The sequence below is a fragment of the Callorhinchus milii genome, unplaced genomic scaffold, assembly GCF_018977255.1.
Source record: "Callorhinchus milii isolate IMCB2004 unplaced genomic scaffold, IMCB_Cmil_1.0 Scaffold2, whole genome shotgun sequence".
NCBI classification, from domain to species: domain Eukaryota; kingdom Metazoa; phylum Chordata; class Chondrichthyes; order Chimaeriformes; family Callorhinchidae; genus Callorhinchus; species Callorhinchus milii.
The window spans coordinates 25271810-25288111 of record NW_024704743.1 but is presented as its reverse complement, the minus strand read 5'-3'; the positions used below and the strand labels follow the sequence as shown (position 1 = coordinate 25288111).

The following is a 16302-nucleotide window of genomic DNA, read 5'->3' as shown; positions in this document are numbered from 1 at the left end:
ATAAATTACTTGTTAGAGGTGCCGTCCTTCAGATTAGACGTTAAATCGAAGTCTTGTTTGCCTGTTCAGGTGGTAAAGATCCCATGTCACTATTCGAAAAGAGAAATTAGTTTCTCCCAGTGTTCTGACCCAACAATACCCCAAATAAAATCAGTCACTCACTCCATGGCTGTTTGTGGGACATTGCTGTGTGTAACTGGCTGCTGCTTTTCGCCCACAAAATAAACAATCAATCCACTGGACAGTATATCCTGTGAAGCACTTTGAGATGTCTCAGTGTCATGATAAGATGCTCCTATATATCAAATGCAAGAATTATTATTATTGTTACAGAATGGGTCAAGAGTGCTTACAGGAAATGCTCAACAGGTCAAGTAGGAACATAGGAATATAGGAACAGGAGTAGGCCATTCAGCCCCTCGAGCCTGTCCGCCATTCTATAAGATCATAGCTAATCTGTACATCAACTTCAATTACCTGTCCTTGCCCCATATCCTTTGGTACCCTGACCTAACAAATATCTCTCCACCTCAGTCTTGTAAATGTGAATGGATCCAGCATTCACAGCCTTTTGGGGGAAGAGAGTTCCTGATTTCCACTATCCTTTGGGTGAAAAACTGCCTCCTGATTTCACTCCTACATGGCTGAGCTCTAATTTTAAGATTATACCCCTTGTTCTGGATTCCCCACCAGAGGAAATAGTTTCTCTGTGTCTACCCTAACAAATCCCTTTATTATTTTAAAAATCTCAATTAGATGTAAGCTCATATAGCAAGCTGCAGCAGAGAAAGGGGAATCTTTTTAACTTCCTCACAGAGAAATCCATTTCTTTGAGTTAAACAACAGTTGAAGCACCCAGCATATTAACATTTAAAATACATTAACATTCAAAAGCAGTTTTATATATAAATATTGTGCCTGTTTTTTGTTATATTGACTAACATTTATATATTGTTTGTATATAATTAGTGACTATTGGCTGTTGATTGAGTCTCTTGCCTCATTCCTGGATACTGTTTTTGATGCTTTTATATTGGAAAAATAAACAGTCCTAAAAAAAAGTTAATTGTTGAGTGATGCAAACAGCCATTTTGTTTATTGAAATAGATCAAATTGAGGTTGTTTCTTGCAGATTGTTCCTTTTTGGTAAGAAATTAACTTCCACTATTTGGTCAGAAATTAAAGAGAATCCGTATGTATCTGTTGTATTATACAGGACTATGTGATATGGCCTCTGGAAAGTAAAATAGTTATAGCGTGGGATTATTGTACAATAAGTGTGGAAGAGGAATGCAAAAAAAATTGTAGATATATTTCAACAATAGGCAGAAATTCTTTGCTTGATGTACAAGAGTCAGCAGCTTGAGAAAGACCTGCAGTTTTGTCTCCAGCTTTGCTGGCTGGTGTTCAATTCTAACCACAAAATGGGCAGTCTCACAGCTCAAATTTCATTTCCCATAAACTGCTGTGATAGTTACTGCAACTAGTATTACAAGGCAATTCAAGTTGTCAACGGCAGATCCGTGCAGAACTTCTTCAGAGTGCTGTGTAAGTACTGAAATAAGTAATAGTACTTTGTATCTTTGATCGATAGATTTTTAAAAACTAAAGGGATTAAGGGATATGGGGATAGGGCGGATAAATGGAATTAGGTTAGAAGATCAGACATGATTTTACTAAATGGCAGGGCAGGCTCGAGGGGCCGAATGACCTACTCCTGCTCCTATTTCTTATGTTCTTGTGTATCTTTTAAAGTTTAAACTTGCATAATTATATACTCAGTAATAAGTATCAACAACAAATACCTAAGCAGAAAGGAATCCAGCCATAAAGCGGGTTCAAGTAGGTGCGGCTACACAAATCCTTGACTCTGTCTGGGAGAAAAACTCTGCACAACGTTCAAATAGTTGCTGACTTCTCGGAGGAGCAGGAGGTGGTGTGGTGATGTGGGGTCCAGTGCACACCACAAGGGGAAAGTTTCTGGGGTCTATTATTATGTAGCATCTTAGAGCAGCCAGAGTTCAGCAAATCATTGAATTCGTTTGAAATCTCTGTGTGTTTTGTTTCGAAAAAACACTTTCAAAATTAAGAGTTTGCCAAATTCTGGATGCTCTCAAGTGCTATATTAAGCAGAGTACATTTAAACCTGGATGGAATTCCTGCCCTTGTGTTACTGGTGGTAGATCCATATCTTCAGTTCTCCACTTAGTGAGTTGTTGGTGTGGAGATCAGTACTGAGAGGAAACCCTTTTCCACAGGAAGGTCAGTATATGGTGGGGGGGTGGCGGGGAATCAAGAGAAATCAAACAGGTCATCCATTAGACTACTGAGTTGTACCTAACAACTATTAACCCTGGAAGGGCTGGTAATGTGGGACCCCCAAAGGGAGATAGAAAATACTGTAACTCTCAAAAAAAGGGGGGAAAGAGTGAAATGCTGGATGAATCTCATATCTATCTCTTGAAAGGTTAACATTACTGTTATTGTTTTTAATAATGCTAATAAAATACGTAGCCTGCTGTTAACTCGCCCCTGGCTTCACTTGTCACTACCACTTTAAGTTATCATGCTGTCCTTTTTCCTGTCACATTTCTTTATGTATTTATATAGATGCCTAACTCGCCACTTTGGATAATTCGTCACATAAACCCTTTCCCTAAGAGTGATGGGTTATCAGTTTACTGTATGCAGATGTGGAAATAGAAAGCAATGTGTTAATTGATGAAAATTTAGAGCAAGAGGAATTAAGTCAGGATCTGAAAACAAAATAGGGAAATTCTGATGAAGCGGCACACCCAGAATTTAAACTATTTCTGATGGGTTGATTGGACTTAATACTCTATTCATCCTGCAGTATAGTATATCCTTTCTTGAGTTTGCTAGTTTGGGATTTTCCTTTCATCTTACTAGTTTGCTTATGAATTTGCGCAATGATCGTTTTGTCTCTTAACCAGTTATGACATGATTTTGCAGCTCAGCTCTGTTGCGTTTGCATTTAGAAGTTTGTACTTCATGTTGGGTAAGACGTGTGTTGTAACTTACACAGAGGGCTGGGCTGCTACTTCTTTGGCTAAAAGCTAAGCTAAATGTAAAATGTTGTATTTTTGTTGATAAAAAAACAATCCTGAACTACTGATCAACTTACAAACTGTCACATTACAATAGCTTAGAGATAATCAGTCTAGAATTCTTTCTTCGGGTTCAGATTTGCAGATGACACCAAATTGGAGAGAACTGTGGAATCAAAGGCGGTAGCAAAGGTCTTAAAAGTGAGCTTGTGCGTGGGTTGATAACTGGCAAATGAATTTCAGTAAGATAGATCAGTGTAAGAAATCAACAATAAATTGCATTTATATAGTGCCTTTCACATCGGGAGGATGTTCCCTGTCTTCCCACGGCAACATAAGGTGATCGCCCAGGCCCTAGGCAGTGCAGAGAAGAGCAAGAAGCATGTCAGGGTAATGAGCTATGAACAACGACTAGACAAGCTAGAGTTTTCAGTCTTGAAAGACGACATTTTAGAACAAAGGTGATAGAGATATTTAATATTTTATGGGTCTGAGAAAGTGATCCCAGAACAATACTTCAGATGTGCCAAGACAGTGGAACAACAGGTCACAGGTTTAGGGATGAAAATGACAATCTCAGGATAGACATCGGGAAATATTTCTTCAAGAGGGTAATTAATGACTGGAACAGGTTAACGGGAAGGGTGGTTGAGGCCAGGGTTCTGGAATCATTTAAAGAGCAGTTTTAAAAAAGTAGCTGGATGCTTTAATGGAAGGAGGATAGGGTGGGTACTCTGGAAGGATGAGATTAAATGGGCAAAAGGGTCTTCTTTATCCTAATCCCTTCTGTGATCTTGTGACCTCTAAGGACAGAAATTGGCTTCAAAATTCATGACTACATTCTGCTCACCAATAAACAGGGTAAAAAAAGGGGGGGAGAAAATGTAAGGAAAAACCAAGAGTATAACTTAAAATAAAATGTCAACCGAGTTGAACTTGGAGACGTGTCCAACAACAATTTACATTTATATAGCGCCTTTCACTTTGGGAGGATGTTTCAAATTACTTTATAGAGTTGACTTGGAGCTGGAGGTGCGGGGGAGTTGAGCAGAGTGGGGAAAGGAAAGATGACTGAAAGTGCAGTCGAAAAGTTGGGTTTTAAGGCGGGATTTAAAGGCAGGGGGGGAAGGGGCAAGGAGGAGGAATGGCAGAAAGCTCATCCAACGATGGTGAGGTGGATTGAACAGGAGATCTGAAGCAGGCCAGCATTTGCTGAGTAGAGGGAGTAACCCAGGCAGTCGGGTTGCAGGAGGCTGAAGAGTTAGGGTGGGGTGAGTATGAGGATCTGGAGATCTTGGAAAGCCTGATTGAGGGTTGAGTGATGGCTTTTTGCAGAGGGGATTGGGGTACCTCCCAACAGGAAGGGCACTATATAAATGCAATTTGTTGTTGTTGATGGCGGTGGTTTTGAAAGGGTGAAGTGGGAATGTATCAGGTTGATTTTTGAATCAACAACAGCTTGCCTTTATATAGCGCCCTTCACACGGGGTAGCGTCCCGGAGTGCTACCCCATATCGACTAGCAGGGACCCAAGGAGGGGAATCTGGGTGGCCAGGAGCGACGTGGGAGGATGGAGTCTCGGGAGAAAGTGGTGGGTTTCGTACGGGAGATGAGGGAGGAGAGGGATGGGGTGGGGGTGACGGTATCAAGGTTGTGAGTAGAGGCCGGGGGGAAGGGACAGCAGAGATAGAGGCAGCTGAATAAAAGTAAAAGATTATATCTGATCCTCAAGACTGTCAACCATAGGATATATTATCAATACAATACAATATGGTACAATTTTCATTCATATAGCACTTTTCACATCTAGAGGATGTGGCTGGGCTTCTGAGGTGGGAAAGTTGGTGGGGTGGGCAGGGGAATGGTGACCGCACTAGAGTCAGCCTGGACTGTGAGTCCCTGGTCCCGGTTTGGGGGAATTGAAGCCGCAACCTTGTGTCTCAATGTGAAGCTGCACAAGTCGAATGAAAAGCTTTGAACAGTAATGCATGGTACAGTATGACCACTCAGGTAAAAGACGCTGTGCCTTTCTCATGCAAAAGGTCAAAACAACAGCTGTCTGCGTAGTTACACCTTATCCTCAAAACCTCTTGCTCATGTCTGACAAAGTGATGCTGGTGCAGGAATCTGATAGCGTCCGACGAATGAGAACTTTCTGATCTGCGGGTTCAGGATGTCAGATCAGTGTTATTAATGCACTTACAATTTTAAGTACTTCCTGTACAGAAATAGCTATTTCTTAAACAATGTATTTACAGTTTTGATGTAGTAAATCAATTCTGAACGGCTTCCAAGGCTAGTTTAACCTTCCTAAGATGGGGTGCCCAAGCTGCAACATTGCTGATAAGTTGAGTTTGGGTCTTTTCTTTTCAGCTGCCCCAGCAAGAGAGGCAGATAGTTAAACTGCCCTGGGATTGGTGTGACTTGCTATTCTTTGTACTCTATTGTCAGCAGTGAGCCACACTTTGACTACCGTTCCTTTTGCTGTGGAATAAGGCAGAGCTCCATGGATGCAATACTCAAACATTGCACAGAGCGCTGCATGCTGACCTCTGACATTGTTTTAAAAGAAGCTAACATCAGCTTTTTGTTAGTCACTGCAATGTACATGAATAGTGCTGTGTACAGCAAGACACCAGAGCTTGTTCTTTATAAAACCTATTCTTTTGTTGGGCCTTTGTATTGTGTGCAGTGTGAGACCAGTTTTTATGCTGACATACTTTAGCCTGTCTTATTTTTTAAAAATTATTGATGAGAGAGGTTAGGTCCTGCTCACCTCTTTTAACCAAATTAGACCGAATTGCATTCCACTAGGGAACAAGGGTTGTGCGCGCACACTACCCCCAATCCCCCCAAACTCTCAAAGCGCTCCGAGACGTCATCCAGCGTGAAGGGCGCTATATAAATGCAAGTTCTTGTTGTCGCCCCAAATTGTCAAACGACAATGCAGACATGTTACCTGTCTTCATGACCACCTGAACAAATTAGGTGACAGGATGGCCTTCCTGGTTGGGCAATAAGATTGTCAATAAGTCAATAATCCTTCCCATAAGAGCCCCTGAATTATGGGTGAGATTTAGTTGAGCCAAAGTATCACAAGTGAATCTCAATAGCAGAACTTTCCTGGTAGGTGCTAACCCAAACAGTAATGTTAAGAACAGATACTACACTTCTCTTTGACCGTGCCTTCAGCTCCCCTCTCGACTTTCTCTTTGACCGTGCCTTCAGCTCCCCTCTCGATTCTCTACCCCCTCCTCGCTCCCTCCCTTCCCTCCCCTCACCCTGACCATTTCCCCCTGCTCGGGTCCTGACCCAACTGTACAGCGCCTTGGGACGTCCTCCCGATGTGAAAGGCGCTCATTAAATGGAATCTTGTTGTTGTTGTTGTACACTTGATCTTAGCCAAGAGGCCAAGAAGTGATCTTTAGCCTACCTTATACTACTTTCAGCTTGGAATAGTACCAATACCAACAGTGCAGTATAAATGCAGCACTTAAGGGTGTGGTTTAAAACCTCTGTTAAGGTAACAGAAGACAAGATTGATTTATTAAGACCAGCTAGTGCTGAACACATAGATCTATGTTGCTTTAGTGGTTATAAGATAATAAATAAGTTGATAGTTAATAAGTAAGTTGTGTAAACAATAGAGACCAGCATCATTATGTGTTGGTGAATCAGGTGATAAATCCTGAACCCACAGGATTGTTATGTCAAGACTATCTGACTGGGTGTCAATGGAGAAAACCTTTCTGTACAATTTTAGGTTAGATTGTCTCATCAATGAATCATTGAACAAACATGAATATCAGCGATATTTGTGAGGAGCCCAGGGAAGTCCCTCGAGTTGGTTGGTCACTGTGCCACGGTCCATCATTAATGCCATTTATACTCAGCACATTTGGAGTTGTGCAGTAGTATATTTTTCATTGAATTGACAGTAAGTATGCGTTATAACAATGCATTATACTACTTTACAGACAGTTTAATATCAGTAGTAAGACTGTATAAGTTTAAGTGCTCACAGTAGCTGGCAAAGTCTTGCCATTATACTGACATACGAAAGGATTGAGCAACAACAACAACAAAATTACATTTGTATAGCGCCTTTTACGTCGAGAGGACGGCCCAAGGCGCTGGACAGACAGAGTTACAGACCTGAGCTAGGGGTCGGGGTGGGAGAGGGTGGAGGACAGGGTGGGAAGCAGGGAGATCACGGTCGAGGTGGGTCTTGAAGGTGGCGAGGGAGCAGTCCCTGACCTGGCACACGACTCCCAACTAATTATGTTTTGGACCTCACTACGTTTTAACTCTCTGGCAGGGAGTGTAGTACATGATAATGAAAGAACTCAAGGTGACAGATACAGAGAGAAACATAGGAATTAGGACAAGGAGTAGGCCATTCGGCCCCTCGAGCCTGCCCGCCATTCAATAAGATCATGGCTGATCCTCTAACCTAATTCCTTTTGCCTGCCTTATCCCCATATCTCTTAATCCCACAGGGGTGTTAATTTGCTGGACTTGCAAATGGAATTGTAATTTAGTGAATCATGTAGGTACCCAGAAATGTTTTATACTGGCTCTCTGGAAGAACTTTACTTGAATGCCGAATGGCTCCACTCGAATGCCCTTTTCTTGTAGCCACCAACAGTCTACTTTCACTTCTCTCTGGCTTCACAGAAGTTAAAACTGTGCGGAGTTCCTGAGGCAAATCTGAGTACCCGCAGGATTCCACATTGACAAATCCTTTAGAAATCTCCCTAATTAGACCTCAATGTTAAACAATTATGTTGTTGACAGATTGGAGGGCATAGATCAATTCTTTGAGAATTTAGCCAACAGAAATAGGAGAGGTAACTTCCGGGGAGGGGGTGCAGAGGGGAAAGAAATAATTTTGTTTTTCAAGACTTGATAGAGACAAGGAAATTATTACTTTTAGATTCTACTTTTAAGGAGGGGAGAGTTAAGTGGGGGGGAAATTCTTTGCATGTATTTGTTCCTGTGAAATGCTGATGGCCTGTAATCTCAGATAGTTATGGGATAGTTTAAATATTGTTTTTTTTGATGATGTCTGAGCATTAGCATGTTACTGAAGCGGTTTGGCTGATGCAAGAGGCAAGGAGGGGAGGAGAGAGGCTGGTCAATAAGAACATAGAGGTCTGATAAAGTAGTGAGCCCTGGAACTTCAGTCAGCAATTAACTAAAGAATGAGGAAGAAACAATAATGTCTGGCCTCACTTGGAACTGCAGCTCTTTGTTTAATGTTATAAGCAGGCGGTGAAAATCGTGGCAGTAACAGGGAAGCCTGGTCCATGGAATTGAGCTTGTGGCTAATGGTTTTCGGCTGCCAGTTAGCAGTATTTTGACTGTGAGTTTTGTTTAGTAAAAAATTGTTCTCCCACTTAGGTGTCAGCCTGGCTTAGTTGGTAGCAATCTAGCCTCTTGAATCAGAAGGTTGAGGGTTCAAAGCCCACATCGGGACTTTGAACTCATAGTCTAAGCTGACACTCAAGTGCAATGTTGTGGGATTGCTGCATTGTTGGAGTGTTAGCCTTCGGATGAGGCGTTAAACCTAGGTTCCGTCTGCCTGTTCAGGTGTGCGTTAAAAGGTGCCATACTAAAAAAAGATCAGTATTCTGGCCAACATTCCCCAGATAATATTGGTCACTTCGTGGCTGCCCAGTGGAACACTCAACCCCTGGAGTGACAGGTGAGTGGCATTCAATTTTCACTTGTTCCAAAGTCATTTGTCAAATGTCAATATTTATGCTGCTGCTTGATTATTATACAATGTATTATCGGTTGGTAAATCGTGATTACATGCAGTAGTTTAACTTTCCATTCATTTTGTGCTCTATGATTTGCATAGATGCTTAGCATGGAATCCAAACCTGGACTTCTGCACCTCCGTGGACAGAGAGAGGGTTGAAAGAAACAGAGGCCCTTTGATGCTAGCAAAGGCTCAATGGAGGAAGCACCGTCCATAGCAAAGCAGTCCTTCATCAAGCTGTTGAAGTTGCACCGGGAGGTCCTCGTCAGCTGCATCAAAAACACAGAGTGTGTGCTGAACAACTTAGTAAAAGAGGAGTTCTTTACAAATGAAGATGCTGAGCTTTCACAACAGCATCCCACACAGACAGCTAAGGTAATAACTAATCCTAACTAAGGCTCAACAATAACTTGCCTTTATGTTGCACCCTTCACATGGGGTATTGTTTTGGACCGCTTAACAATGATGCCAAGCCAGGTAGAAAGGGGTGGTGAATGTAGAGCACAGTCACAGAGGAAAGTCTCCAGGTTGATCTGAAGATGGACAAGGCAGAGAGGAATTGAGGCAAGGAGCTCCAGAGGGTTAGAGCAAAGTGGCTATAAGCACGGTCACCAATGGTTACTCCATTAACACAATCACTCAATTAACTAGTCCTAACCATGGTACATGTCTCTGTAATAATCAGTGTTAACCACAATGCATCGGACTATAACAACTAATTGTAACCATGTTCGCAATAACTTGTCCTGTCCATGGTGTCTCCCTGGCCCAGTTGATGGCGCTCTTGTCCGTGATTCAGAACGTTATGGGTTTTCAGCCACATTTTTGGAGTTTGATCTCACAGGCTTGGCTGACACTCTTAGTTCATTACTGGTGGACTGCTGTATTGTCAGAGGTGCCATCCTTCAGGTGAGATCCTGAAGTCCCATCTGCCGTTTCATGTGGATGTTAAAGATTCCGTGCCACTACTCAAAAAGAGAAAGGAGTTTCTCCTGGTGTCCTGGCCAACAATCCGCCAGATAAAATTGGTCATTCACTTCATGGCTGTTTGTGAGAGGTTATTTTGCTGCCATGTTTGCCTAGAAATAAACTTTGAGTCACATTAAGGAGTTCCAGAGAATCAGGACAGAGTGGCTGAAAGCATGACCATCATTATACAGTAAAATACTGTGAAGCACTCTGAGACTTTCAATGATGTGATAAGTTACTAAATCAAATGCAAGGATTATTATTATTTTTAAAGTTCCACAATTAAGGCTGCTTGAGTCAAGGGTCTCTGATCTGAATCCAAAGCAGAATTACACATTGAGTTCTATCAAAGGGTCACATTCAAATACTGTATTAACCTGCCTATCTTGTGTTTTCTTATGTTTGGGCACATGGCAATAATCAATTAACTAAGAAATGCGAACAAGATCGTGCTTTATAACTTAGTCATTTAAAATCTTGTGATAATATTACATTTTTTTTAAAAAAAGTATTTTTTCCATCAAGTCTATTCATTTTAGGAAGTAGTAAAAATTACTTGTTTGAAAAAAACAACACTGAACGTGGATACAGTAATTCCTCATGAGAATAGACCACAAAGTGTAAGACAGGAAAACATTTCATAATGAAGGAAATTAATGCCAGTGGACTTTGTTGCTGCTATGCTGCCATGTGGTCAGCCAAATATATACAGTACAAAATTATACTTGTATAGCACCTTTCACATTGGAAGGACGTCCCAAGGTGCTGGACAGTCAGGGATTTGGAACCGAGCTGGGGGTTGGGATCGGGAGGGGTGGAGGGTAGGGAAGGTAGGAGGGGTGGCCGAAAGCGCAGTCGAAGAGGAGGGTCGTGAGACGTGCCTTGAAGGAGGCAAGGGAGGGAGTGAGGTGAAGGGAGTTCCAAAGGGTGAGGGCTGAGAGATTGAAGGCCCGACCACCAATGGCTGGCCAGGTGTGGGACGTGGAGCAGGTCAGAGCCTGCTGAGCGGAGGAAGCGGACATGTTGATGTGTGGTTAGCAGGTCACAGAGGTAGGAAGGGACAAAGCCGTGGATTGCTGAAACACGGCAGCCAATTGTACACAGCAGTGTCCCACAAACAGTCTTGGATTGAGTGACCAAATTTTTTAATTAATTTATTTTTTGGAAGTATTATTATGCCTGGAAAGAGATCCACCAATCAATGAACAACTGGCTTCCTACTTACTGTTAGATAAACAGAAGTGTGTGGAGTAAGGAAACATGCCTAAGGTTTCGCCCAGCCTGGGCCTGTGGGAGGGAACAAATCAATGCACACTTATCAGCTATTTAAATACTGCAACAACGTGTTACAGAAAGTTTAGTGTTTGTTAGACTCTTGACAGCTATGATGACCAGAAATTACAGCACTAGACTGCAGTAGATAGTATAGAGATAATCAGACTGTAAATTCTCTTCTTACAGGTTCGAAAAATATTGGATCTCATTGAGAATAAGGGAGAAGAAACGGCAGAGTATTTCCTACACATTCTTCATCAAGCCAGCGAAGTTTATACAGCACTTAGCCCATGGCTAAAAGAAATAGGTTATCAACCGTCAGAACACGTGCAGAGCAAATCGGTGACCATCACAGATGCTGGTAATTATATACATTAGAATACATTAGAATATACAGCACAGACACAGGCCATTTGGGTCAAAATATGCTCCGAGCTGCCATTCCTGATATATCCATCCTACACTGTACCAGTAGGTAGATCTGCTACCTATGTGCTTGGACTTGAGCAGAGAGCCCAGCAGCGTGAGGAGGGAACTGAGTGAGATGGAACTGAGTGAGAATTCTGTTAACGAATTTGGTGAGAGTGGGAATTCTTCAGCAAGAGAGAAACCAGACAACAAGAGAGAACTCTTTCATTCAGCAGAATAGTGGGAAATCTTGCTTGAGGTAGAGGCAACCTTATATGTAAGCAGGCAAATAAATCAGTTATCAGTTAATCATAGGCCAGATGTTGGTGATTAATAAATGTGTTGACCAGTCAAGACTGGGCGCTTTTGTTTGAGTCCTGTGTAAAGGGAAAGACTAGTGAGAGTCTCACTTGAGCCGAGTGCTCAGCAGCGTGAGGAGGGAACAGAGTGAGAATTCTGTTAAGAAATTTGGTGAGAGTGGGAAAGAGGTGCATAATTCTAAAATATATAAGTTATATTAAAATAATATAAAACATGTCTGGGAATATAGCAGGGCAGCTGAGACTGGTTGCATGCACAGTGTGTGCCATGTGGGAACTCCAGGATGCTTTGTGTGTCCTGGACAAACGCGTGTGTAGGAAATGCTCCCGGCTGCTTGGACTTGAGCTCAGGGTTTCTACATAGCATACGGGAGGCTGAAGAGTTCATGGATTGAACACCCCACAGCCACAGAGGGTTCAGAAGGAGAGTGAGTGGGTGACCACCCGGCATGGTAGGAAGAGGGGACGGGCAGTGCAGAAATCCCCTGAGAATGTGGCACTGTATTAAATACCGGTCAGAGTGATTACACCTCTGGGGAGGGGAGTCAACAGCAAATAGATGCACAGGGGGACGCAGGGAAGAGTGTCAATGCAATTGTCATTGGGGACATAATGGTGAAAGGAGAAGATAGGCGTTTCTGCAACCAAAGATGTGACTCTCGCATGGTATGTTGCTTCCCTGGTGCCAGGGTTGAAGACATCACGGAACGGGTGCAAAATGTTCTACAGGGGAAAGGGGAACATCCAGAGGTCATGGTCCACATTGGATTCATGACGTAGGGGGAAAAAAAGGGTCGATATCCTACAGAGAGAGTATCAGAAGTTAGGGAAAAAGCTAAAGAGTAGACTTCAAAGGTGATGATCTCTGAATTACTCCCAGTGCCTCGTGCAGTGAGTAACAAAACGCAGGATCAAACACATGAATGCATGGTCGGAGAAATAGTGCAGATGGAGGCCTTCGGAGATAGGGGAAGGAGATAGATGAGCAAACCTGCAAGCAGATTCCAGAAAGATGCAAATCCAATAGAGTACAACAACAACAACAACTTGGATTTGTCTCAGAGCGCTTCACAGTGATGGATCCCAAGGCTGAGCCAGGGGGAGGGGGAGGAAGGTGACCAAAGGTGCGGTCAAAAAGAAAGGTCTTCAGCAGAGACTTGAAAATGGGAAGGGAGGGAGCAAGGCGAAGGGAGTGAGGAAAGGGAGTTCCAGAGCCTCGGGACATAGTGGCTGAAGGCACGGCTGCCGAGGGTGTAGCGGAGAACTCGGAGGACGAGGAGGAGGCCAGACCCAGAGGAACGAAGGCAACGGGTATTGTTTTGATGAGAGAGGAGGTCAGAGAGGTAGGGGGGTGCAGAGGAGTGCAGGGACTTGAATACAAGGGTGAGGATCTTGAAATCGATCCTCTCTGGGATAGGCAGGTAGTGCAGTCTGACAAGGACTGGGGTGATCGGTGAGCGGAATTTGGTGCGGGTAAGAATGCGGGCGGCAGAGTTCTGAATGAGTTGGATTTTATGGATGGGAGACCGGCGAGGAGAGCGTTGGAGTAGTCCAGCCGAGAGGTGACAAAGGCATGGATCAGGGTTTCAGCGGCTTTTGGGGAGAGTTATTGGCGGAGACGGGTGATACGTCGGAGGTGGTAGAAGGCAGTGCTGGTGAGGGACCGGATGTGGGGGAGGAAGGATAACTGACGCCTAGGTTGCGTACGGGTTTGGAGAGTTTTAGGGGGAGGTCGGGTAGGTGGAGGAGGTGAGCCATGAGATTTTAGACATTGACGAGAGCCAAAGAGTATGGCTTCTGTCTTGTCAACGTTCAGCTGAAGGAAGTTTTCACTCATCCAGCCCCTGAGATCTGACAGGCAGGCTGACAGAACATCAGGGGACTGGGGGTCGCAAAGAGAGGTGGGAAAATAGAGTTGGGTGTCATCTGCATACATGTGGAAGTGTACCCCATGTCTACGGATGACATCCCCAAGAGGGAGCATGTAGATCAGAATGAGAAGGGGGCCAAGGATGGACCTTGGGGTACCCCATAGGTGACTGGGTAAAAGCGGGAGGAGAAGCCGTTTGTGCAGATGTACTGCTGGCGGTTTGTGAAGTAGGACTCAAACCAGACGGGTGCGGTCCCACTGAGGTGGATGACGGAAGAAAGGCAGTGGAGGAGGATGGCATGATGGACTGTGTCGAACGTGGCGGAGACGTCCAGGAGGACAAGGAGGCAGAGGGAGCCCTGGTCACAGATAGAGAGAATGTCATTTGTGACTTTCACAAGCGCAGTCTCTGTACTGTGGGCAGAGTGGAAACCGGACTGGAGGGGTTCGAAGAGGAAGTGGGAGGAGAGGTGAGCGAAGTTGGTTGGCAACAACGTGTTCTAGAACTTTTGAGAGGAAGGGCAGGTTAGAAATAGGACGGTAGTGGCCGGGGTTTGAGGGATCTAGGCAGGGTTTTTTCAGGATGGGGGTGATGACAGCAGTTGGAAAGAATGTAGAATGGGGGTGGTGGTAGGAGCAGATGATGGGGAAGGTGAAGGGGACAGAGAGGGTGTGGCGGTGGGTGACAAGGGGCAGGTGGATGAGAATGCCTGGTGGATGTTAAGTATTTTAGAAGAAAAGAAGTCCATGACCTCCTCGCACTTGGCATTTGATACGAAGATTGAGGAGGCCTGAGGGGGGGCACGGAGGAGGTAGTGGGTGGTGGGAAAAAAAGGATTTTTGGATTGTGTTTAGCCTCCAAGATGATGTTGGAATAGAAGGCCGTTTTTGAACGAGTCAAAGAACGGCGGTAGCTGTGGAGATGCTCGAGCCACAGTTGGCGGTGAACTGTCAGGCCAGTTTTCCGCCATCTTCGCTCAAGCAGACGGGTTTGGGTTATTTGGCGGTGGAGATGGTTGTTGTACCAGGGGGATCGGGTGGGTTTGGAGATGGTCCTAGATTTCAGGGGCACGAGGGAGTTGAAGGTGGAGGAGAGGCGATCATGGAGCAGCTGGACGGCTGCTTCAGGATCTCCACGGGTGGAGGGACAGAGGGATAGGATGTTTGATGATGAGAGGGCCTTTGTGAGGGTCTCAGGGGGTAGCCTTTTCCAAGGGCGATAGAGGATGGTTGAGGGCTTGGTGGAGGAGAGAGGAATGTGAGAGGAGAAGGAGATGAAAAAGTGGTCCAAGATGGCCTTGTCCACTATGCTGATGTCGGAAATGTCAAGGCCATGGGTGATGACAAGATCAAGTGCATGACCACGGTTGTGGGTGGGTGAATTTATATGGAGAGTAAGATTTAAGGAGGAGAGGAGGGCAATGAAATCGGCAGAAGTGGTGCAAGGGCAGTTTAGGTGAAGGTTGAAATCGCCCATTATGAGTAGGCCCTCGGAGCAGAGGGATAGGCAAGAGAGGAGAGTAGAGATGTCTGTGTGGAAGGAGCCGGGAGGCTTGGGGGGTGCGGTAGACAAGGAGGATTTTCACAGGGAGAGAGGGGTGGAAGAGGATGAGGTGCTCGAAGGAGGGGAAGCAGCCAGAGGAGTAGGGGGTGAGACTAAGGGAGGCTTTGGAAATGAGGGCCACCCCGCCGCCACGTTGGTGTGGTGGAAGGTATAGCCTGGAGGGGAGGCTTCCACTAGGGAGACGCGGTCATTGGGGGAGAGCCAGGTTTCGGTGAGCCTAAGAATGTCAAGGTGCTCGTCCAGGATGAGATCGTGGATTGTGAGGGCTTTATTTGAGAGCGAATGGACATTTTGGAGGGAAATGCGGGTGGGTTTGCTGGAGGGAAGGGGGGGAAGGAGAGAGTGGTACAGAGAGGATTTTGGCGTGTACAGGAGAAATGGTTGTGGAGAGTTGGGGAGGGTACGTATGAGGGAAGGGGAAGTTGGGTTTGCCTTAAGATAGCAGTTTGAGCGGAGGGAGTGAATGATTGGATACGTGGGTTTGCTGCTCTGGGACAGCCAGCCAGTGCCGGGAATCCACGATGGGCCCGGCGGAGGATGCCCAGGCTGGAGCAGAGGGAAGTTGTGATGGGGTCGAGGAGAGAGAGAAGGCAGTGAGGGCGCTGAGAGAGAAGGACAGAGGGGCAGTAGCGGATAGAGGGGGTTGGGAGGAGAGACATAGAAGGGGATGGGAGGAGAGACATAGAGGGGGATGGGAGGAGAGACATTCAGGGGCAGGCTCGGGTCGGGGCGGCAGCCAAAATGCGCACGTAGTGACCGGGAGCGAGCGATCAGCAAGACGGCATCAGCCCGCAGGCTTAGCCTCCCAGGTCATGGCCGAGTGGCAGTGGCTGCCAGGCCATTGTTACTGTTGTTGCTGGTTTTTTTTTTTAAAAAACTTTTTTATTAACTGTGACGTCAAGCCGACATCACTTTGTGAAACGCGCCTGCCCCACCCCCTCACTTACCTCAGCTCCTACCTCCACTCCCGACTGAGCGGCTCCTCACCTGGCTGTGCTTTATATACATGGCTAAGCCTCGGCTCCGCCCCGCGCTCTCCTACCTCCGCTCCCGACTACAGA

The 16302-nt window shown here is 45.2% G+C and overlaps 1 protein-coding gene across 3 annotated transcripts in view; it reads left to right on the top strand.

Moving 5' to 3' along the window:
- Positions 1 to 1449: 1449 nt before the first annotated feature.
- LOC103176241 (nucleotide-binding oligomerization domain-containing protein 1) overlaps positions 1450 to 16302 on the top strand; it is a 30094-nt gene continuing 15241 nt past the window's right edge. Inside the window, exons 1-3 of one of the 3 annotated variants that reach the window (XM_007889665.2) lie at positions 1450 to 1548; positions 8935 to 9210; positions 11266 to 11440. In XM_007889665.2, the coding sequence (XP_007887856.2) occupies positions 9031 to 9210; positions 11266 to 11440 (355 nt within the window). In that variant the 5' untranslated portion in view covers positions 1450 to 1548; positions 8935 to 9030. Of the gene's footprint in view, positions 1549 to 2247; positions 2263 to 8747; positions 8776 to 8934; positions 9211 to 11265; positions 11441 to 16302 lie in introns of those variants that run through there. The other 2 variants (XM_042332195.1, XM_042332194.1) reach the window with 2 other exon arrangements.